The sequence below is a fragment of the Oncorhynchus tshawytscha genome, linkage group LG06 (assembly GCF_018296145.1).
Source record: "Oncorhynchus tshawytscha isolate Ot180627B linkage group LG06, Otsh_v2.0, whole genome shotgun sequence".
Taxonomy (NCBI): Eukaryota; Metazoa; Chordata; class Actinopteri; order Salmoniformes; family Salmonidae; genus Oncorhynchus; species Oncorhynchus tshawytscha.
Genome location: NC_056434.1, coordinates 24,576,953 through 24,599,605, shown reverse-complemented (window position 1 = coordinate 24,599,605; position 22,653 = coordinate 24,576,953). Strand labels below are relative to the sequence as shown.

At 42.7% G+C, this 22,653-nt stretch overlaps 1 protein-coding gene across 5 annotated transcripts; it reads left to right on the top strand.

Annotated features, from left to right (window-relative positions):
* Positions 1-442: 442 nt before the first annotated feature.
* Positions 443-21,025, top strand: kiaa0513 (KIAA0513 ortholog). 5 transcript variants are annotated; one of them, XM_024423424.2, is made up of 14 exons: positions 443-571; positions 1,710-1,825; positions 4,649-5,173; positions 10,882-10,981; positions 11,125-11,198; positions 11,556-11,626; positions 11,974-12,178; positions 12,281-12,321; positions 12,531-12,612; positions 12,736-12,813; positions 13,258-13,287; positions 17,608-17,688; positions 17,824-17,918; positions 18,502-21,025. In XM_024423424.2, exons 3-14 carry the CDS (start codon positions 4,770-4,772, stop codon positions 18,549-18,551), a joined length of 1,311 nt encoding a protein of 436 aa, XP_024279192.1. In that variant the 5' UTR covers positions 443-571; positions 1,710-1,825; positions 4,649-4,769; the 3' UTR covers positions 18,552-21,025. The 5 variants fall into 5 exon arrangements, with proteins under 5 accessions (XP_024279192.1, XP_024279194.1, XP_024279191.1 ...); XM_024423426.2 differs by lacking the exon at positions 1,710-1,825 and having other exon boundaries at positions 12,549-12,612; XM_024423423.2 differs by lacking the exon at positions 1,710-1,825.
* The last annotated feature ends 1,628 nt before the right edge of the window (positions 21,026-22,653 follow it).

Genomic DNA, 22,653 nt, shown 5'->3' with positions numbered 1-22,653 from the left:
TACAAAAGCTCCTCAATTGGTATTCTTATTTTCGCGTGAACATATGTTGGTGTTAGTTCAATCTGGGATCATTGGGACATCCGTACTCTAACGTTAACCATTACTTAACCTTTACCATTATCTTAACCATTTTCAACGTCAAGTTAAATGGGGCCACGACAGAGTTGGGACGTTCAGGTAAAAAAATTATCTAAAAAAGTCAAACATCTACTTCCGTGTTCATAGTCTGTCGGGAACAACAACAAAAACGTTAAATTCGGTAAATCGAAAATGTCTGACTTGCTTACTTGTTGTGGAAATAATATTCCAGAGTTTCCCACTAAGGAAATATCAGAATCAACCAATAAGAAGCTCTACGCAAATAATTTACGTTCATTTTTAACACATTTTAACTCGGAGGGCCCGAGTTTTCGAGAGGACATGAACGGGATACTTAGTGACGTCATTGGGTTCCCCACCCCCACTTTACAGTCGTGCTTGATTGCGCATGCCTGTTTTGACACTACTGAAGTGAGCAGGATCCGACGCATACAGGGAAGACTAAACCCCTCATCAACCTGGGACATTTCATGTACGTACAACTGTAAAGGAAATGTACTGTTATTATATATGTTTTAATATAATCCATTTCTCGACATACGCTTGTAATTTGGTGTGTTTTATTGACAAGCCATATACAATCTTATTTCGATTTCACACTGTAGGCCTACTAGATGACTGTCATTCATCATCAGATTGCTGGAGATGTCAAGTGGTGGTGTTGGCAGGCACTGGCAACCCTATAGATGTTTATTGTCTGCGTAACATGGGCTTATCCCTCTGAAGTGCGTGTTTAAAAAAAATTGAACACTAAATATACGAGTAAACTACCATACTGTAGCCTAACCTAATGGGTGTTGTTTACAGTATTCGATCTATTTCCTGAAAATATGCTTTCAAGTTAACGTTACTGAAGTAATGGTTGAATTCAGAATTAAAATATAAGTAGTTTTGATGTCCCCCCAGGCTACTAGACCTACTAGACTGTTCTTATGATCAAGCATGTTGTTCTGGAAGCTTACCTCGTACACACATATTGGCAATAACACCAATGTAGCCTTACTGATGGGAAAGTAGCTACTGCATTTTGCCCAAAACAATTAGACATCGTTTCGATACAGTGTCACTCTCACTAGCTCTATCTTTGATAAAAGTACCATAGCCGTATCAGGTTGGAAATTTTTTGTTTTTATTTTACTCATGTATAATAACTTTATTTATAGAGAGTACATTTCATACACCAGTTAAAAGTACTAGTAAGTGCAGGCTGGTGTTAGTGATGAAGCTTACTCATAATAGGCTACTCATTGGTTTTGTTTGGCTTTGGGGCTGTCTTTGGTTTTATCTGGAACTGCACATGGAAGAGAACTTCCTGTTAATATTTATATGGTCATTCACACAGTGACTGTTGTCTCTTCTGGCTCCATCTTTGCTGTCGTGTCCAAGTGGTCTTAACAGCTTATCTTCATTTGTCACCATGGAAGCTCTATTTAAGTGACCTTGTTTGATCAAGGTCATGAAGGGGAGGAGGGTTTGACTTATTTGGGAAAACTCGTTAATAAAATAGGGATGTTGGTTCTCAGCAGGACATGTTTGTTGGGTATCATACTTGTTTGATTCTTGGACAAAAAAAGGGAGCTTGGAAGACTGATGTATTTTCTCTGCTTCAGATTCAAGTTGTTGTGAGATGATGCACCAAAGAAACAAACAGCCATGTGAAAAGAACAATGAGCTATGTGAAATGCCTACTTTGCAAAGAAAACCGAATTTTGCCTACCAAATTGGAGTGAGTAATGCATGTCCTCTAAGTCATTTATTTTAGACCGCCTTTTTCTCTGAACTAGCCGTGTCCATGTCATGTTAGGTCAGATCGTATATACAGCATCCAGCTATAGCACTAGCAGCAAGGCATAACGAATCAAGATTCCAAACCTCCCTTATCAGTCTTTTCTCTCCCACATTCCCTTCAGTGTGAAATGTTTAGTTATGCACTCAGTCAGTCTTATCTATGTTGCTAGTCCACTCCCATGGAAGAGAGGGGCAGCCTACATGGACATTCAAGTGTCCAAATGCCTGTGATTAGATATAACTGAACCAGTTCACCCTCCTCTCAAAGTCTGGTTTGAGTCAGGACAGTCAGGCGTCTGGACTGGACAACAGCCCTCCTACATTGGGGTAAGGAACATTTAGATTTTATTGCTAAGAGATTATAGGGAGGACACTCCAAGCAAGCAAGACTTCAGTTCCTGGCCTGCAGACCATGAAATGTAATTTTAGAATGCCAGTGAGGACTGAAGGAAGAAAATCAGAAAATGATATGACCCACACTGAATTGACAAGATGTTTCCTCTACTCAGTCTATCACATAGAGTATGTTGCTTGGATGATGGTTGTGGAGAGACTAGCCTACTGAATAATATTTCCTGGGGTGGACATGGGGACATTAGTATAACATGGCTTTTATGTGTCATGCCCTCACATGAATGTTTGCAAGGGCATATTTTACATGATAACAAGACCTCATAATAGAACAATGCCACACTTTATGTAATGACCACTTGTGATTGTTGGAAACTAGATATTAGTTGACGATGGAAGAGATACACCTAGATATTAATTTTGATAATAAAAAGATGAGATGTGTTTGTCTGCAATATAAAACTAGGTGCCAGATCCTGTCTACAGTAAATGTACGTATGTTCAGTTTATCATTTTCATATCATTACAGCCTGGATCGTACACATGGATCAATGCAATGCACTATCTTTCTACAACCCCTCTCTCACATCTCTCAAGTCATAAATCCAGTAGACCTAATTACTCAAGCTTTTCAGTATCCCGTCATTTGTGATGAAAAGCGTCCCGTCCCTGTCCTCTATGCTCAATCCCCTGAGGGAGAGTGTGTGGGTGGTTGAGCAGGACTGGGGGCCTGTTCTCTTGCTAGGGAAGCAGAAATACTTCAGCCTGTGCACTCACCGCTGAGATTTCCTGAGCTCAACTGAAGGTCTCCCCCTCACTCGGAGGGCAGCCAGGGGGGCTCAGTGCATAGGCCAATGGCATATCTGGAAGGTGATTCTGCCGTGCCGTTAGTACTGCAGTGGGAACCACAACAACAGAGAAACCTGTTTTTTCTCACTCAGCTCGGCTCACCTCGGTCCTTGTGATAAAGCTGCGAGAGAAAAAAAGAGTTGGGAGATTTCCCTCTTGACATTTTGTGAACAAGTCAGATAAAGCCTATTTTAGCTAACATCTAATACACCAAAATGTCAAGAGTGAAATTTCACAACTGAGGCATGTTCAGGTTTCAACAGAGTAAGCTGTAGTTCATTGATTTGACATGAACAATTGAAAAGGGGTTGTGTGAAAAACAGGCTAAATGAATGGCCATATTCCTTTATTTTCTTACTTTTATAAAACATTGCGGCGTGTTTGGTGCATCGGCGTGTGCGTGTGTTTTCACTAATGCTGGGTTACAGTCCAACTGTGCCAATCCTATATTATGTCCTCCTTATCTCAATAATATCCCCAGTCTTTCAGTCAGACGACATCAGCCAGGGGGTTAGACTTGCAGAGCTGCCAGATCCAGGATCAGACCAGACATCAGCCTGGGGGTTAGACTGGCAGAGCTGCCAGATCCAGGATCAGGGCAAAAGCTAAACTGTTCCCCTGACAAAGAAGCAAAATGGCTTAACTTCAGAAGAAATAGCCTCCAACACTCTACTCAGCAAATTGGATGTAGTCTATCACAGTGCCATCCATTTTGTCACTAAAGCTCCATATACTACCCACCACTGCGACCTGTATTCTCTCGTTGGCTGGCCCTCGCTACATATCCGTCGCCAAACCCACTGGCTCCAGGTCATCTATAAGTCTGCTAGGTAAAGCCCCGCCTTATCTCAGCTCACTGGTCACCATAGCAACACCCACCCATAGTGTGCGCTCTAGCAGGTATATTTCAATGGTCATCCTCAAAGCCAACAGCTCGTTTGGCCGCCTTTCCTTCCAGTTCTCTGCTGCCAATGACTGGAACGAATTGCAGAAGTCACTGAAGCTGGAGACTTATCTCCCTCACTAACTATAAGCATTAGTTGGCAGAGCAGCTTACCTATCACTGCACCTGTACGCAGCCCATCTGTAAATATCCCACCCAACTACCTCATCCCCATATTGTTATTTTTTTGCTCTTTTGCACCCCAGTGTCTCTACTTGCACATCACCATCTACACATCAATCACTCCAGTCTTAATGCTAAATTGTAATTATTTCGCCACTACGGCCTATTTATTGCTTTACCTCCTTAATCTTACTACATTTGCACATACTGTATATAGATTTTCTATTGTGTTATTGACTGTACATTTGTTTATCCCATGTGTAACTCTGTTGTTTTTGTCGCACTGCTTTGCTTTATCTTGGCCAGGTCGCAGTTGTAAATGAGAACTGGCCTACCTGGTTAAAGACAGCTTCAATACTGATGGAAAACACAATATCCGTTCATATCCAAACAGTCATATCAACAGCATTACTGTACATCATTATATTGTGTTATTTGGTTAAAGTTGGCCTATGAGTGTTATAAGTAACAGTTCCCTCTCTCCTCTCTTCACAGTGTGCAATGGGTGTGTGGGCATTGAGTCCATTCTGCTACAGCGCCCCTCGTGGATGAGAGCGTCTGAAGAGCCTTCTCCTGTCTACTTTAGCTCTGCCATCTCTGTTCTCTGTCCTCAACAATGGAGGGGGTAGCTGTGGAAAACCTCATAGACTTTGATATCCCTTCATGTTCAGACGATACAGCCCCCTCATTTGCAAGTCCTCCTAGTGGGGCGCTGCTCCATACAGACGTTTTCTCCTCTGAGCCGCTGTTCCAAGAGCCTGCCTCCATTGTTCTCCTGGAGCCACAGTTGCCTGATCCCCTGGCCCCCATACCCAGCTCCCACCACCATTGTGAGGGAGAGGACAGGGACAGTGATGCCACAGAGTCGGCAGACAGTGAGAATGACATGGACCCACACTCCCAGCAGTGGAACTCACGGCACTCATCCTCCTCGTCCAATCACAGCGCAGAGCTTGGGGTAGAGGCAGTGGAGAATCAGGAGTTCATGAAAGCTTACGTGGAGATGGTGTTTCATGGAAAGTAAGATCACCCTGGATTCTCTGAATGTGGGGTGGTGTGGGTCTGTCCTTGAGGGCCTGTACAGTATGTGTAGCTAGAATTAACTATTTTACAGTGGTACTTAAACATGGATAGGGTCTTTTATGAGGGTTTAGTATGAGTGTAAAATACTGAACAAAAATATAAACGCAACATGTTAAGTGTTGGACCCATTTTTCATGAGCAGAAATAAAAGTTCCCAGAAATTTTCCATATGCACAAAAAGCAAATTTCTATAAAATGTTGTGCACAAATTTGTTTACATCCCTGTTAGTGAGCATTTAATCTTTGCCAAGATAATCCATCCACCTGACAGATGTGGAATATCAAGAAGCCAATTACACAGCATGGTCATTAATTACACAGGTGCACCTTGTGCTGGGTACAATAAAATGTGCAGTTTTGTCACATAATACAATGCCACAGATGTCTCAAGTATTGAGGTAGTGTGAAATGTGCATGCTGACTGCAGGACTGTCCACCAGAGCTGTTGGCAGATAAATGAATGTTAATTTCTCTACCATAAGCCACCTCCAACATCGTTTTAGAGAATTTTGCAGTATGTCGAACCAGCCTCACAACCTCAGACCACATGTGTGTGGCGTTGTGGGCGAGCGGTTTGCTGAAGTCTACATTGTGAACAGAGTGCCCAATGGTGGGGTTATGGTATGGGCAGGCATAAGCTACGGACAATGAACACAATTGCATTTTATCAATGGCAATTTGAATATGTCACTCTTTGAGCATGTTAAGGATGCTCTGGATCGACGTGTACAACAGCATGTTCCAGTTCCCGCCAATATCCAGCAACTTCGCATAGCCATTGAAGAGGAGTGGGACAACATTCCACAGGCCGCAATCAACAGCCTGATCAACATTTGTGAAAGAGATGTCACGCTGCATGAGGTGAAATGTGGTCACACCAGATACTGACTGGTTTTCTGATCCACGCCCCTACCTTTTTAAAAAAGGTACACAACATGACCAAAAGTATGCAGACACCTGCTTGTCGAACATCTAATTCCAAAATTATGGGCATTAATATGGAGTTAGTTTTCCCTTTGCTACTATAACAGCCTCCACTCTTCTAGGAAGGCTTTCCACAAGATGTTGGAACATTGCTGCAGGGATTTACTTCCATTCATTCACAAGCATTAGTGAGGTCGGGCACTGATGTTGGGCGATTAGGCCTGGCTCGCAGTTGGCGTTCCAATTCATCCCAAAGTTGTTCGACGGGGTAAAGGTCAGAGCTCTGTGCAGGCCAGTCAAGTTCTTCCACACCTATCTTGACAAACCATTTCTGGATGGACCTCTCTTTCTGCACGGGGGCATTGTCATGCTGAAACATGAATGGGCCTTCCCCAAACTGTTGCCACAAAGTTTGAAGCACAGAATCGTCTAGAATGTCGTTGTATGCTGTAGCGATAAGATTTCCCTTCACTGGAACGAAGGTGCCTAGCCCGAACCATGAAAAACAGGCCTAGACTATTATTCCTCCTCCACCAAACTTTACATTTGGCACATTGCATCCGCCAAACCCAGATTCTTCCTTCAGACTGCCAGATGGTGAAGCGTGATTCATCACTCCAGATAACGCGTTTCCACTACTTCAGAGTCCAATGGTGGCAAGCTTTACACCACTCCAGTCGGCGCTTGGTGTTGCACATAGTGTTCTTAGGCTTGTGTGCGGCTGCTTGGCCATGGAAACCCATTTCATTATCCTCCCGACGAACAGTTCTTGTGTTGACGTTGCTTACATAGGCATTTTATAACTCGGGAATGAGTGTTGCAAATGAGGACAGAACATTTTTACACGCTTCAGCACTCGGCAGTCCTGTTGTCTGAGCTTGTGTGGCCTACCACTTCACGGCTGAGACATTGTTGCTCCTAGACGTTTCCACTTATCAATAACAAGACTTACAGTTGAATTGGGCAGTTCGAGCAGGGCAGAAATTTGACGAACTGACTATTTGGAAAGGTGGCATCCTATGACAGTGCCACGTTGAAAGTTAATTAGGTTTTCAGTAAGGCCATTCTACTGCCAATGTTTGGCTTTCCACATTTTGTTACCTTACAGCTTTATTCTAAAATAGATTTAAAGAACATTTTCCCTCATCAATGTACACACAATACCTCATAATGACAAATGGAAGACAAGTAAAAAAATATATATATATATTTTGCAACTGCATTCAAATTAAAAAACAGATACCTTATTTACATAAGTGTTCAAACCCTTTGCTATGAGACTCAATGTATTATTTAAATTTGATTTAACTAGGCAAGTCTGTAAACAACAAATTCTTATCTACAATGACGGCTTACCCCGGCCAAACCCTCCCCTAACCGGGACGACACTTGGCCAATTGTGCGCCGCCCTATAGGACTCCCGATCACGGCCGGTTGTGATACAGCCCGGGATAGATCCCGGGTCAGGAGAAACGCCTCTAGCACTGCGATGCAGTGCCTTAGATTACAGGCAACATCCGCACTGTGCTAAAGGGTAGAGCTGCCGCTTTCAAGGAGGGGGACTCTAACCCGGAAGCTTATAAGAAATCCTGCTATGCCCTCTGATGAACCATCAAACAGGCAAAGCGTCAATACAGGACAAAGATTGAATCATACTACACCGGTTCCGACAATCGTTGGATGTGGCAGGGCTTGCAAACTATTACAGACAACAAAGGGAAGCACAGCCGCAGGCTGCCCAGTGACACAAGCCTACCAGACAACTAAATTACTTCTATGCTGGCTTCGAGGCAAGTAACACTGAAGCACGCATGAGAGCATCAGCTGTTCCGGACGACTGTGTGATCACGCTCTCCATAGCCAATGTAAGACCTTTGAACAGGTCAACATTCAAAAGGCCGCAGGGCCAGACGGATTGCCAGGACGTGTACTCCGAGCATGCGCTGACCAGCTGGCAAGTGTCTTCACTGACATTTTCAACCTCTCCCTGTCCGAGTCTGTAATACCAACATGTTTCAAGCAGACCCCTATAGTCCCTGTGCCCAAGAACACTAAGGTAACCTGCCTAAATGACAACCGACACATAGCACTCACGTCTGTAGCCATGAAGTGTTTTGAAAGGCTGGTCATGGCTCACATCAACAGCATTATCCCAGAAACCCTAGATCCATTCCAATTTGCATACCGCCCCAACAGATCCACAGATGATGCAATCTCTATTGCACTCCACACTGCCCTTTCCCACCTGGACAAAAGGAACACCTATGTGATAATGCTGTTCATTGACTACAGCACAGCATTCAACACCATAGTGCCCTCAAAGCTCATCACTAAGCTAAGGACCCTGGTACTAAACACCTCCCTCTGCAACTGGATCCTGGGCTTCCTGACGGGCCGCTCCCAGGTGGTAAGGGTAGGTAATAGCACATCCGGCACGCTGATCCTCAACATGGGGGCCCCTCAGGGGTGCGTGCTCAGTCCCCTCCTGTACTCCCTGTTCACTCATGACTGCACGGCCAGGCACGACTCCAACACCATCAAGTTTGCCGATGACACAACAGTGATAGGCATGATCAACCACAACTATGAGACAGCCTATAGGGAGGTCAGAGACCTGGCCGTGTGGTGCCAGGACAACAACCTCTCCCTCAACGTGATCAAGACAAAGGAGATGATTGTGGACTACAGGAAAAGGAGGACCCGAACAGGTCCCCGTTCTCATCGACGGGGCTACAGTGGAGCAGGTTGAGAGCTTCAAGTTCCTTGGTGTCCAAATCACCAACAAACAATCATGGTCCAAACACACGAAGACAGTCGTGAAGAGGGCACGACAACACCTATTCCCCCTTAGGAGACTGAAGATTTGGCATGGTTCCTCAGATTCTCAAAAGGTTCTACAGCTGCACCATCAAGAGCATCACTGCCTGGTATGGCAACTGCTCGGCCTCCGACCGCAAGGCACTACAGAGGGTAGTGCGTACGGCCCACTACATCACTGGGGCCAAGCTTCCTGCCATCCAGGACCTCTATACCAGGCGGTGTCAGAGGAAGGCCCTAAAAATTGTCAAAGACTCCAGCCACCCTAGTCATGGACTGTTCTCTCTGCTACCGCACAGCAAGTGGTACCGGAGCTCCAAGTCTAGTTCCCAAAGGCTTCTTAACAGCTTCTATCCCCAAGCCATAAGACTCCTGAACAGCTAATCAAAGGGCTACCCAGACCACTCTTTTATGCTGCTGCTACTCTGTTTATTATCTACACATAGTCACTTTAACTCTACGTACACGTACATATTACCTCAACTAACCGGTGCCCCCGCACATTGACCCTGTACCGGTACCCACTGTATATAGCCTCACTACTGTTATTTTACTGTTGCTGTTTAATTATTTGTTACTTATTTTCCATTTTTTACTTATCTATTTTTTTCTTGAAACATCTTAAAGTATTGTTCGTTAAGGGCTCGTAAGTACGCATTTCACTGTAAGGTCTCTACACCTGTTGTATTCTGCACATGTGACAAATATAATTTGATTTAGACCGCTGCGCTACTCAGGAACCCTGCCTGCGCCACTCAAGATCATTGAGCTCAGGTGCACCCTGTTTCCATTGATTATCCTTGAGATGTTTCTATAACTTGACTTAAGAGTCCATCGGTGGTCATTTCAATTGATTGGACATGATTTGGAAAAGCACACCTAATCTATATAAGGTCTCACAGTTGACATTGTATGTCAGGGTAGATGTTCGTTGGCGGAAACTGAGGTCAATGTTTGAAACTGCTAGTGAGTCGAGTGAATCTAATAGTACAGAAAGTGAGCATGAGTAGGATACAGTGCCGAAGAAAAAGGGAAACCAAATAATTAAAGCTATGTTGGAAAATAGGAAACCATTTGACTCGTTTTTGAGTCAGGTTTTTTGGATGAATGCTACTTGGAAAATCCTTTTAATGTCTCCTAGGAAAATCTGGAATGTGTTGGAACAAAGTTTGGAGTCAGTGAAAGTCACAAGAAGTGGTCTTATTTTAGATTTTTTTTGGTGTGTCTGCAGAGCAGAAGAAGCATGTGTTAAGACTCTAAAAGATATCAGAGTGGAATGTTTCCTGCATGGATTTTCATAGCAGGGCACCGATCAAGGGGGTTATTTCTGGGGTGGCGCAAGAAATAAAGGCAGAGAGACCTGAAAATAGCTGTGCAGCAACGCTCTCCATTCAACCTGACAGAGCTTGAGAGGATCTGCAGAGAAGATTGGGAGGAACTCCCCAAATACATGTGTGCCAAGCTTATAGCATAATACCCAAGAAGACTCAAGGCTGCCGAAGGTGCTTCAACAAAGTACTGAGTAAAGGGTCTTAATACTTATGTAAATGTGAGATTTCAGTTGAAAAAAATTCTAAACCTGTTTTTGCTTTGTCATTTTGGGGTATTGTGAGTAGATTGATGAGGATTTAAATAAAAAATATATATATATTTTAGAATAGGGCTGTAATGTAACAAAATGTGGAAAAAGGCAAAAGGCCTGAATACTTTTCGAATGCACTATAGTGTATCTTTGATACAGTCATGTGAAATCTATAGATTAGGGACTCATGAATTTATTTCAATTGACTTATTTCCTTATATGAACTGTAACTCAGTAAAGTCTTTGAAATTGTTGCATGTTGCGTTTTATTTTTGTTCAGTCACTGTTTAAGGTGGGTCTGTATAAACCTCTTTTCTCTCAGGGAGGACTTTGACCAGGAGGAGAAGGCTCGCTTTGGGGAGCTGTGCAGTGGAGAAAATGGCAAGGGTAGGGAGTGGTTTGCCAGATACGTCAGTGCACAGGTAAGGGCCGGTATGTAAGCACAGATATATGTATGTCTCTGCACATAGACACAGAGTAATGGCACAGTTATCAGCACAGCTTCGCTGCTGGTGCTACATGTTTTAAGTTTATGGTAACTGAAGACGCATGGCTTTATTTGCAGCGCTGCAACTCCAAGTGTGTGAGTGAAGCAACATTCTACAGGCTGGTGCAGTCTTTTGCAGTTGTTCTTTTCGAGTAAGTCTGACTCCCTCTTTCACTTCAACTCTTTCGTGTTTTGTTAAGTGCTTATTTTTTCCCTGTTTCACTTATTTTTGTTGGGAGACTGAGCTATACACCTGCTACATTGTATTGATGGGTTTTACACAATGGCTTCGTTCCCTTAAGAGTTTGTAAAGACAACAACTTCCAGGCTCGGCTCCATCTCAGAAGGAGAATATGTGAACACGTTTGTGTGTGTGGTCAAATACATGTGGGTGTTGTGTGCAAAGCTCTTTGTCTAGACCTAAGTCACACATAAGGGAATGGGTGTATTTCACTGTACAATATTATCTGCACAATCATATCCCCATTACAGAAGTGTGTGTGTTGCAGGTGCTATCAGATGGATGACTACAGTCCAGCTAAAAACCTCATGACCATGTGTTTCACTTACTACCACACTGGTGAGATGTGTATCTGCTTAGAACCACAAATGAGAGAGTTATTCTCCCCTCTCTTAATGGCCTCCCAGTTTCCCAACATTAATGGGGAGGGGTCAACGGTCAGGGTTGTACCCTTTTGTAGTTGCAACATAACCACGGAGTCAGTTTAAGCTAACTGTACATACTATTGATGTGTGCATCTCTGCATGTGTGGGGTATTAGAATTTGTGCTAATACAATGCTATTACTTTGCTATTACTATGCTATTAATTTGCTATTAGGCTCTACGCAGTACGTATTCATAATCAATAGGAAACATGATTAGAGCATGGTGGTGTATAGTAAAAGGATCCTTCTCTGCACCTCAGGTAAGTCCCAGCCATCCCCCACTGAGCTGCTGCAGCAGCCGCATGTAGCCATGGACTCCTACCTGAATAAGGCCAACTCCTGGCTGTCTGGCAAGAAGGACGCAGCCGAGCGGCTCCTGAAGAACTCCTCTGCTGCCAAAACGGAAGTCAAAGGTTTCTTTGGAGGCCTGGAGAGCAAGCTGAGAGCGTCCGCTCGAAAGAATGAGTGAGATGTATTCCTGTTAATAACCAATCAATAATGTTTCTTCTAAGAACGGTTTTAGTCAGTTTATTTGCTGACTTTTCCTCCCAACTATTTTCTACCCAGGGAGGCAGAGAGTCCAGTCGAGGTAAAGCCCAAATCACCAGGTACGTCAATCTCATCTCTTGTTGATTGTAGGGTACACACCCATCAAAAGTTTAAGATACAAGCAAGTCAGTTCCTGTATTAGTCTGATTTATAACTCCATGTCTTTAAATGTTCTTATAACCAACCTGCCAACTGGTCAAATTACTCCTCTCTTGCCTCAAAGTATGGGTTGCCTTTATCAGTTGCTCCCTCTGCCTGTCCTCTAAAGTGTCCTCTGTGCCTCCAGAGAAGAAGAAAGTAGAGAACGAGAAGGTGTACCTGTACACACACCTGAAACAGCAACCCATCTGGTATGAGATGGATGTTCATTTATGTTTATAGATTATTTAAAATCCACACAATAACAATGAGGTAGTGAATTATTGTCCTACCTGGTTGGTGTTATAGATGTGTTGTGGTGTCTCCGGTGACAGGCATACGTTGAGGTTTTGGAACGCCGCGTTCTTTGATGCGGTCCACTGTGAGAGGAAGAAGAGGTCACCTACCACCAGGTGAGAGACTGATGTACCAGCAGGGGAGATGAAAGATGATACGACTGTTAATCACTAAACTGGGATGTTACTATAAAGCTCCTTTTACAGCCTGTGTAGTGCGAACTGGATAAAATGGGAGTGTGTAATAGAGTGCAGTAGATAGATAGATTGAATGAAACGTATGCGTGAATGTGGGGTGTATTTTCAAGAGGTGGGAGGTTCGTCTCTTTGTTTGTGAACACTTGTCTTGTCTGTGTGTATAAATGAGGGGTAAGGGAATGTGGTATGAGTTTTACCACAAATTAGGAATTTAAGGAAGGCTGACTGTATACCAGTCTGTAGTTCACTCAAACTGCTGTTGAGCTCCTGACTGTTGCCACCAGTTTCTTCTCCCAAGCTCTTGTTCTCAACCTTTGCATGTATCTTTAACCCTTTGTCTCCTTGTGCCTTGCTGCCGGGCAGGGGGACGGATGAGGAAGAGAAAGACGAGAGGTCTGTCCTATCTGTCTGCTCCTCCTAACACTGGTAGACGGAGAGATAGGGAGGGAAAGCGAGGAACAAGTGAAAGCGAGGAACAAGGGAAAGAGGCAAAAGAGAGAGGACGAATAAAGGGATGAACCGAGAAAGGAACAGATGGATGCTCAACATTGTGACTTAGAGTGAGAGAGTTGAAAATCTAGAAAGAGCCGTAGGCTTAATTTGCACTGTTCAGGATGTGCTTCACTGAGCACAAGCAGAACAGGGTAAGGACAGATCTTTGTACTGAAGTTCAATAATAGGCTCAGCATTGGAGCAGTAGGATAGTTGCTGTCCTATTGACATGTCCACTGATATCTGCATGAACTTCTCCTCTCACTCACTGTATCCTCTGTGTCTGTCATAGCTCAAAGCCATCTATTTTAGACAACTAATTAAAAGTGTGTTTCTCTTGTTAATACACATTTATGTTGATTGCATACACTTTTCCTAATTTTGATCATGATGCGGGCATTACTTGTCATAAGTGCCACAAAGTTTACTGCGTGCTTGTCGAGCATCAGAAAGACATGCACTTCTTGTTTGTTTGGTTGTTGTTATTTCTGTTTGTTTGGGTTAATTTCATGGATGAATACATTTGCCTCGAGCATAAAGCAGGGTTTTAAAAGAGTTGTTCGTGTCATGATGGCGAGGTATTATGTTTTCACAGATGATTGCATGCTGACATGTTCACTCTTATCTGCAGCATGAGGGGTTTCTCTTTAGTAGGGCCTGTTGCATGTGACATAATTTTTTGCTCTCGTCCAGTGCATGTTAAGTCTGTAGCGCTTTAGAATAACTCCATGTAATAAAGCATTTACAATGGATTAGTAAATAGTTTAATCATTATGCTCACATCTGTACATGTTAGTAACCTAGTTAATTATAGATAGACATTCCAGCAGTACCTGATGCTCCTTAAGGTCTCAAAATGGCCCCTAGAACATACTTTTGGCCATGTAGTGTATGTGGACACCTGCTCGTCAAACATCTCATTCCAAAATGGGCATTGGCATTAATATGGAGTTGGTCCCGACTTCCCACTGGATGTTGGAACATTGCTGCAGGGACTTGCTTCCATTCAACCACAAGAGCATTAGTGAGGTTGGGCGCTGATGTTGGGCGATTAGGCCTGGCTTGCAGTCGATGTTCCAAATCATCACAAAGGTGTTCGATGGGGTTGAGGTCAGAGCTCTGTGCAGGCCAGTCAAGTTCTTCCACACCGATCTCAACAAACCATTTCTGTATGGACCTTGCTTTGTGCACGGGGGCATTGTCATGCTGAAACATGAATGGGCCTTCCCCAAATTGTTGCCACAAAGTTGGAAGCACAGAATCGTCTATCTAGAATGTAATTGTATGCTGTAGCATTATTTCCCTTCACTGGAACGAAGGGGCCTTGCCCGAACCATGAAAAACAGCCCCAGACCATAATTCCTCCTCCACCAAACTTTACAGTTTGCACTATGCATTGGGGTAGGTAGCGTTCTCCTGGCATACGCCAAACCCAGATTCTTCCGTTGGACTGCCAGATGGTGAAGAGTGATTCATCACTCCAGAGAGTGCGGTCTTAGGCTTGTGTGTGGCTGTTAGGCCATGGAAACCTAATTCATGACGCTCCAGACGAACAGTTCTGGTGCTGACATTGCTTCCAGAGCCAGTTTGGAACTCTGTAGTGAGTGTTGCAACTGAGGACAGACCATTTTTACACGCTATGTGCTTCAGCACTTGGTGGTTCCATTCTGTGAGCTTGTGTGGCCTACCACTTGGTGGCTTTGACATTATCTCTCCTAGACATTTCCACTTCAAAATAACAGCACTTACAGTTGACCGGGGCAGCTCTAGCAGGGTAGAAATTTGACGAACTCAATTGTTGGAAAGGTGGCATCCTATGACGGTGCCATGTTGAAAGTCACTGTGCTCTTCGGTATGGGCCATTCTACTGCCAATATTTGTCTATGGAGATTGCATGGCTGTGTGCTCGATTTTATACACCTGTCAGCAATGGGTGTGGCTGAAATAGCCGCATCCACTAATTTGAAGGGGTGTCCACATCCTTTTGCCATGTAGTGTATCCATAGTTTAACAATAAGCACACAATACAGAGGGTGTTTAAGAAAATATAATGAAAATGTCATTCCAAAACAGTCACCCTGTTGTAATAATGTGATGTGTAACTTTGGATATACTATGCTGAGTAAAATAATGTTTTCTGTCTGAAAATGCTATAAGCGTTTCTTGACAGGGACTTTTCTACCAAAAGTATGAATTGCGGGTCAGGCTAATTAGGCAATAAGGCCAGAGGGGGTGTGGTATATGGCCAATATACCACAGCTAAGGGCTGTTCTTAGGCTCAACGCGGAGTGCCTGAATACAGCCCTTAGCCGCGATATATTGGCAATAGACCACAAACCCCCGCGGTGCCTTATTGCTATTATAAACTGGTTACCATCATAATTAGAGCAGTAAAAATATTTTGTCATACCCATGGTATATGGGCTGATATACCACGGCTTTCAGCCAATCAGCATTCAGGGCTCGAACCACCCAGTTTAGAATCTCGGTTAACCTAGAACTAAAATCCTGTGTAATTTGGTCAGCTGCGTGATAAAATTCTGGGTCCATACATGTTAGAAATTGGGAGTTCTGGTTTGCAAAGTCTCCACCCTCACAAAAGGAAACTGTCTGCCCCCACCCCCTTGCTGTTAATTTCACCACGATGCGAAGCAGTCAAAGTTAAAGCACCGTCTTCGCCAAATCCTGGTACGTCCAAATAATCAGTGCTGAAAACCCAAACACCAGGACTACTGCAGCTCCTTATCCTACGCATTCTATCTCTTCACCAGACATTATTTGGTTAACATGCAGAATCTGTCCACAAGAGATTATGAGCCGTCCATAGACTGCTTACAAGGCAAGGAAACAAATATTGGAATACATTATTTTGCTGAACTATCCCTATATCTTTAAAAATATCACATCAGAGTCTAAGCCGGATGAAAGGTATTACTAAGCCATATGGAATTGTTTTAAGGTCATACCGATGATCATTTAGCTATTTGATTTTGAATTTAAAAATATATATATTAGTGAGACCTTAAGGAGCTGGAATGTACTGGTACTGCTGGAATGTCTACCAATGGCATGTCCATCTTTTGGTGAGAAATTCCACTGGTCACTCAACATTTATAAAGTATAAATAGCCCACACTGTAGATGAGGCCATGCAAAAATACTTAACTAATGATTAATAAATGGTTTATAAGGACCTATATTAAACCTTATTAATGGAGCAATGATTAATTTGTGACTTACTAACCCATTATAAATGCTTTATTTTGTGGAGTTATTACAAAGTGCTACTGTTAAGTCTTATTCCACTGCACGCTGAATGCTGTCTTACTGAGCCACAATGACAATTGTTTTGAAAAACACATTCAAGTAGAACGGTGTGTTGTAGCACTTAATAGCTATGTTCTTCTCCATGGGTATTGCCATGAATTACTGTAGCAGCCCATCAAATGCTAAGCATTCAGTTTATTGTATTATTTATTTCAGAAATCCTCCTGTACCTTCTATGTGTATGTATGAGTGTGAGTGGACGGGTGTGTGATGTTGTGGTGCTGTTCAGGTCGAGTTATCAATCCTGTTCACAGGGTTAGTTAACTCTGGAGACTCATTTGGTGTCTTCAGAGTTAGGTAAATCAGCCTTTAGTTTTTCTTCTCCATATGTTTGGAATAATCTCCCAAAAGCATTACACATAGTAGCCATTGTGTCCCTGGGGCAGTTTAGAGAGTGGACAGAGGAATTTTATAATGAAGAATGTGTTTGTTTTAGTTGATTGTGTTTTGTGTATATGTGTTCAATTTGTGTTGTGCTGTATTTTACTTGTTTTATATTGTATTCCATTTTTTGGTTCTATTAAATTGTATATGCAGGGCTCCCTTGAAAAATAGACACTGTTCTCAATGGTGACTCCCTGCTAAAATAAAATAAAAAGGTCCTCTGTTTTCTTGTACATATGTATGACTACACTGGTTATAAAGCCTCCCAAAGCTTTTGGATAGACATTTCTCTCCGTTCCCCAATCAGAGAGAGAACCGCAATCTAACACGCAATATCCAGCATGCCATCCCTTTAGTTTGACGTGTTTTCCTTCGAAAAAGTTTTCACATGTTTTGCTATTTTCATCTCATTCCAATGATGTCTGGTTTGTTGTTTTGGTGTGGGTAAAAGGTCAGAGGTAAACTTGGAGACCTTGACCCCTAACCTCTCTCTGCTCTTATCTTTCTCCAGAGAGAAGTGGTGTCATATGACCCAGGAAGAGAAAGATGACAGCTCTAAAGTCGACGAGAATATTGCCTTTGGCCAACTGGGGTGAGTGAGGTGACATACTCATGCCTATGGACAAAAAAACAACTTCTAAGTAACATTCCATCTGAGGAGGAGAGGAATCTGCATGGTTTGTATACTGTATCTCATGGTCAGTTAACTCTTAGTGTCTGCTTTCAGGACATTCACTCACAACATGCTGGCTTTTGGGCTCAGTAAGAAACTCTGCAATGACTTCCTGAAGAAGCAAGCAGTTATTGGGAACCTAAATGAAGGTACCCCTACTTGAACCAACCTTCCTCACATCAATAAGATCAAATAGGTCGTTTGGTTATCTGCCACGCTTCCTTTTCATATAATTTACTTTGTTTCCCCTGTTCAAACTGTTTTAAATGTATAAAAACAAATATTAGTTCGGGCCTCCTGAGTGGTGCAGCGGTCTAAGGCACTGTATCGCAGTGCTAGAGGCGTTACTACAGACCCGGGTTCATTCTCGGGCTGTGCCACAACCGGGAGTCCCATAGGAGGCGCATAATTGGCCCAGCGTCGTCAGGGGAGGGTTTGGCCGGTGGACTTTACTTGGCTCATCGCGCCCTAGCGACTCCTTCTGGCAGGCCGGGCGCCTGCAGGCTGACCCCGGTTGCCAGTTGAACGGTGTTTCCTCTGACACATTGGTGAGGCTGGCTTCTGGGTTAAGCTGGTGGGTTTTAAGGAGCGCCTGTTAGGCGGGTCATGCCTCCACCTTTGCCTCTCCTGAGCCCGTTGGGGAGACAGGCTTTCTGAGACTAATGTATTTATAACTGGAAAAACATGCTTAGTGGTTTTGATTGAAAAGAGCTCTCTGTTTCTCTCTTACAGAGCAGTACAAGCTGTTGAGCGACCACATTGAGCAGATGGCCACGGAGTGAGTGGCAAAGAATGGTACTTCAATGACTACTTAGTGCTCTATCAATAGTAATTAGTTGAAGCTAAACTCCTCCTCACTCTCCAATGTTGTGAAGGCTCACCAATAACTGTATTCAATCAATATCCAGTACAGTAAACTCCAATCACCTATTTTAGTAAAGCCTCCATAACCTGCAACAATAAATAACACAAAACCTTTTATTACAGTCATAGTAAACATGAAGCTGCGTAGTCAATATTCCAGCTTCACCAACCAACATACTGTAACCTACCCTCTCCTGGGCACTGTCAACAAGGTCATTCACCCTATCACTACTACATTATTTTATACTGTCACTAATGAGTACCTTCCTCAGGTCCTTTATTTTACTGTATAGTTGGACACTTTCAGCCATATCAGCATCCATTAACCCATTTGACATAATCAGCTTCGTGTAACCGGCCCAGGCTCTCTATAGCCTTTTTCATGTCCCCTGCCTGACTACAGTATACATATTTTAGATATACTGTAACCTGCTCCTTGCACATATCCTACAATTAGTATTATTTATATTGTTTGCAATAGTGACCTTTTATGATTTCCTCTCTGCCCAATGTCGAAGTGCCTTGAATGTACCCGTGGGGAACTGTCCTTTCTGTTTCAGTGGTAATCAATGCAAGTCTCAATTGTAACAATCTGTAAAACCACTTGATACAATATCCTCCTGTTCATGATTCTACCATCTATATACTGTGTCAGCATATTTCCAATAAGGTCGAATTCTCATGCTCAGTGTCCTCTGTGTTTAGTGATTGTCATGGTGTTAGATCACGGCTAATGAAAGTGCAGTGTGTCGTGGTGAGAGGCTGCAGCATGACTTCCAGCAGCAGTCCCATACCTTCTGTTTTATTCCTAGAGTAGCCGTGACCTGAGGTGTCTGTGCTATATGCATGGCATGCATCCTTGCCCTTTATAAGTGAGAAACGAGCATTGTGCAAGTTGGGCATCGTGCAGCAAGGGCGTCAATGTCTTGTTTGCATTATTTAAGCCCACCAGAGGGAAGCCTGGTGACTTGTTCAGAGCACTTAATTTATCAATGGAGTTACAAGTTTAAAAACTACTGTGTGGATCCAGCTTTTGAGGGAGAATATATAATTCTTGACATCTCGGAGCATTGACATTTGAGCTATGTGAATAGGAATTAGGATTATTGTATGTTTTTCTCAATGCTGGATTGAAGTACTGGCAAGTTTTTATATATATATATATATATAATTTTTTATTAATCTATTGTCTATCACTTGATTTTGTATTTATATTGTATTTTTTTCACCTATGTTTTATTATGTTCAAAGACTTGTTTATCACTGGTTTTGTGTCATATCTGTTGGTGAATGACTATGTAACTGATTATGGTCATTGTGTTTTGATGTCTGTCTCAATGGCAACTAAAACTTTCCCCTTATTAAGACCCTGAAGTGCCGTCATAATTCCTCCCTTAGGAGTGGCCCATTCAAGTGCTAAACCAAACTATATGTGTGCTATGTGTAAAATGTTTAGTATAAACTATTGGGTAATTCCTCCAGTGTGTTAGTTACGATGTGTAGTTGCGTGTGATGCCTTGTAGTTGAAGTTCTATGTCTTGTCTTGCTCTCTCTCTCTCTTTTCTTGTGGGCTGTTTAGCAGAGGACCAGCTTCTTGCCACAAAGTGTCACTTGTGTTCTGCTCTGTCTCTGTTATTTCCCTTGGATTGCAATGCTGCTCCCTGCTTCATGTCTGGATCTGACATTCTGTTCAGCAATCAGACATATTGTGCATCTGCATGTGATGACCTCTATTTCCATACTGCTGAATGACTTGACCCTTTTTTGTTTTGTGGCTGTGTGCAGTTTTAGTTTAGCTCCAAGCCCTCCTGGGTGTTTGTATTGCTGTGTGCAGTTTTAGTTTAGCACCAAGCCCTCCTGGGTGTTTGTATTGCTGTGTGCAGTTTTAGTTTAGCACCAAGCCCTCCTGGGTGTTTGTATTGCTGTGTGCAGTTTTAGTTTAGCACCAAGCCCTCCTGGGTGTTTGTATTGCTGTGTGCACTCTGGCCTTTCAGTATTGTTGAAATGCAGAACAGCCCTCTAATACTTGGAATGCTTCGCCTGCTTTTCATGTTGCATGTCAAATGCATGGATGGTCCATCACTGGTCTTTAAGACATCTCTCATGAAAAGTGTTGTACATTGTTTGTCTGGGCAGTGGTGGTCTGATTTGACCAGTTGTAATTAGCACCTGATACCTAGTCATGGACAAGCCTTGTGTCTTTGGAGGTGAAACAAACTTTGGCATAGGAGAATATAGCCAACCCTTCTCTTTAATGAGCGGGGAAAGAGTCTCTTACAGGTAGCTGTAATGTCCTCCCACTTCTGTTGTGCAATGGTGGCTGAGTTTGCATGGATGTGTAATTATGATAGAACAAGTAGCTGATGCTGTAATAAATATATTTTTGAATGTGGATGCTTTTGGAGTCGTGTCTGTGAGTGCATGCGAGAGAGGGTATAAGATGTTTGAATTAGAGGTGTTTGGGAAGGAGAGCTCCGTGTGAATGTGTAGATTAGATAGAGAAGTCTCTGTGCACTCCAGTGTGTGAGACTGAGTCAACGTGAGCAGGGTATAGAGTGGGAACATGTAGCACAATGTGGGAGGGTTTTAGATCCTGGCCCAAACTGCCAAATGGCTGCTCAATGATTGGACACAATATGATGAGCAGTGAAAGCTCAGTCAGTGGTGTCACACAATGAGGGTCTCTCAATTCAAGTGCTTTATTGGCATGGGAAACATATGTTTACATTGCCAAAGCAAGTGAAATAGATAAAAGTGAAATAAAAAAATAACAGTAAACATTACTCACAAATGTTCCAAAAGAATAAAGACATTTCAAATGTCATATGCGCAAATAGTTAAAGTACAAAAAGGAAAATAAATATAAATGGTATTTACAATGGTGTTTGTTCTTCACTGGTTGCCCTTTTTTTTGGCAATGGGTTACAAATCTTGCTGCTGTGAATGCACACTGTGGTATTTCACCCAATATATATGGGTGTTTATCAACATTTTATTTGTTTTTGAATTCATTGTGGTTCTGTGTAATCTGAGGAAAATTTGTGTCTCTATGGTCATACATTTGGCAGGAGGTTAGGAAGTGCAGCTCAGTTTCCACCAAATTTTGTGGGCAGTGTCTGCCCTCCCAATAGCAAAGCTATGCTCACTGAGTCTGTAAAAAGTCAAAGATTTCCTTAATTTTGGGTCAGTCACAGTGGTCAGGTATTCTGCCACTGTGTACTCTCTTAGGGACAAATAGCATTCTAGTGCTCTTTTTTTTTTGTAAATTCTTTTCAATGTGTCAAGTAATTATCTTTTTGTTTTCTCATGATTTGGTTGTGTCTAATTGTGTTGCTCTACAGAGAAACGAACCTGGAGAAGAGCCCCCCTAAGCAAGCTGGTCCTGGGGCTCTGTTCACAAACACAAACAGACACCACAGAGCCCCAGGACCAGCTTGCTTAGGGGGCTCTTCTCCAGGTTAATTTCTCTGTAGGTGATGGCTTTGTTAGGGGGCTGTAGAATTGAATGGCTCTGGGGACTGTAAAATATCTGAACACTATGAAGGTGATACGTGCACACACACACACTCAATTACATGCTCGTATACACACAGATACATACACACTTGATCTCTGTCTTCTCTCCCTCTCTATTGTCTAACTTTCTATAATTCAATGTTTCTTGTTTGTCTGTCTTATTCTACATGTTTATCTATATTTACAACAAGCAATGGGAAGATAGAACAGGAACATAGTAATGCAAGGTCTCTTTCAAAATCATGTGAAACATCAATTGCTATGGAAATGCTGGGATGTGTTTTTCTATGAATATGATCTTTAATGTAATTATGATGACACTATATGGATTACTATTATCATCCTGAATATTAAGACTGCACTCATATCATGTTAAACACAGACACTCAACCATGAAATTTGCTAGAACCTGTTTATTGAAATCTAAACATCAGACATTTAAAATCTGTTTTTGACTGTCATGATACCCCTTTTGGCAGTAATTTTACAGCCACTGATTATGGT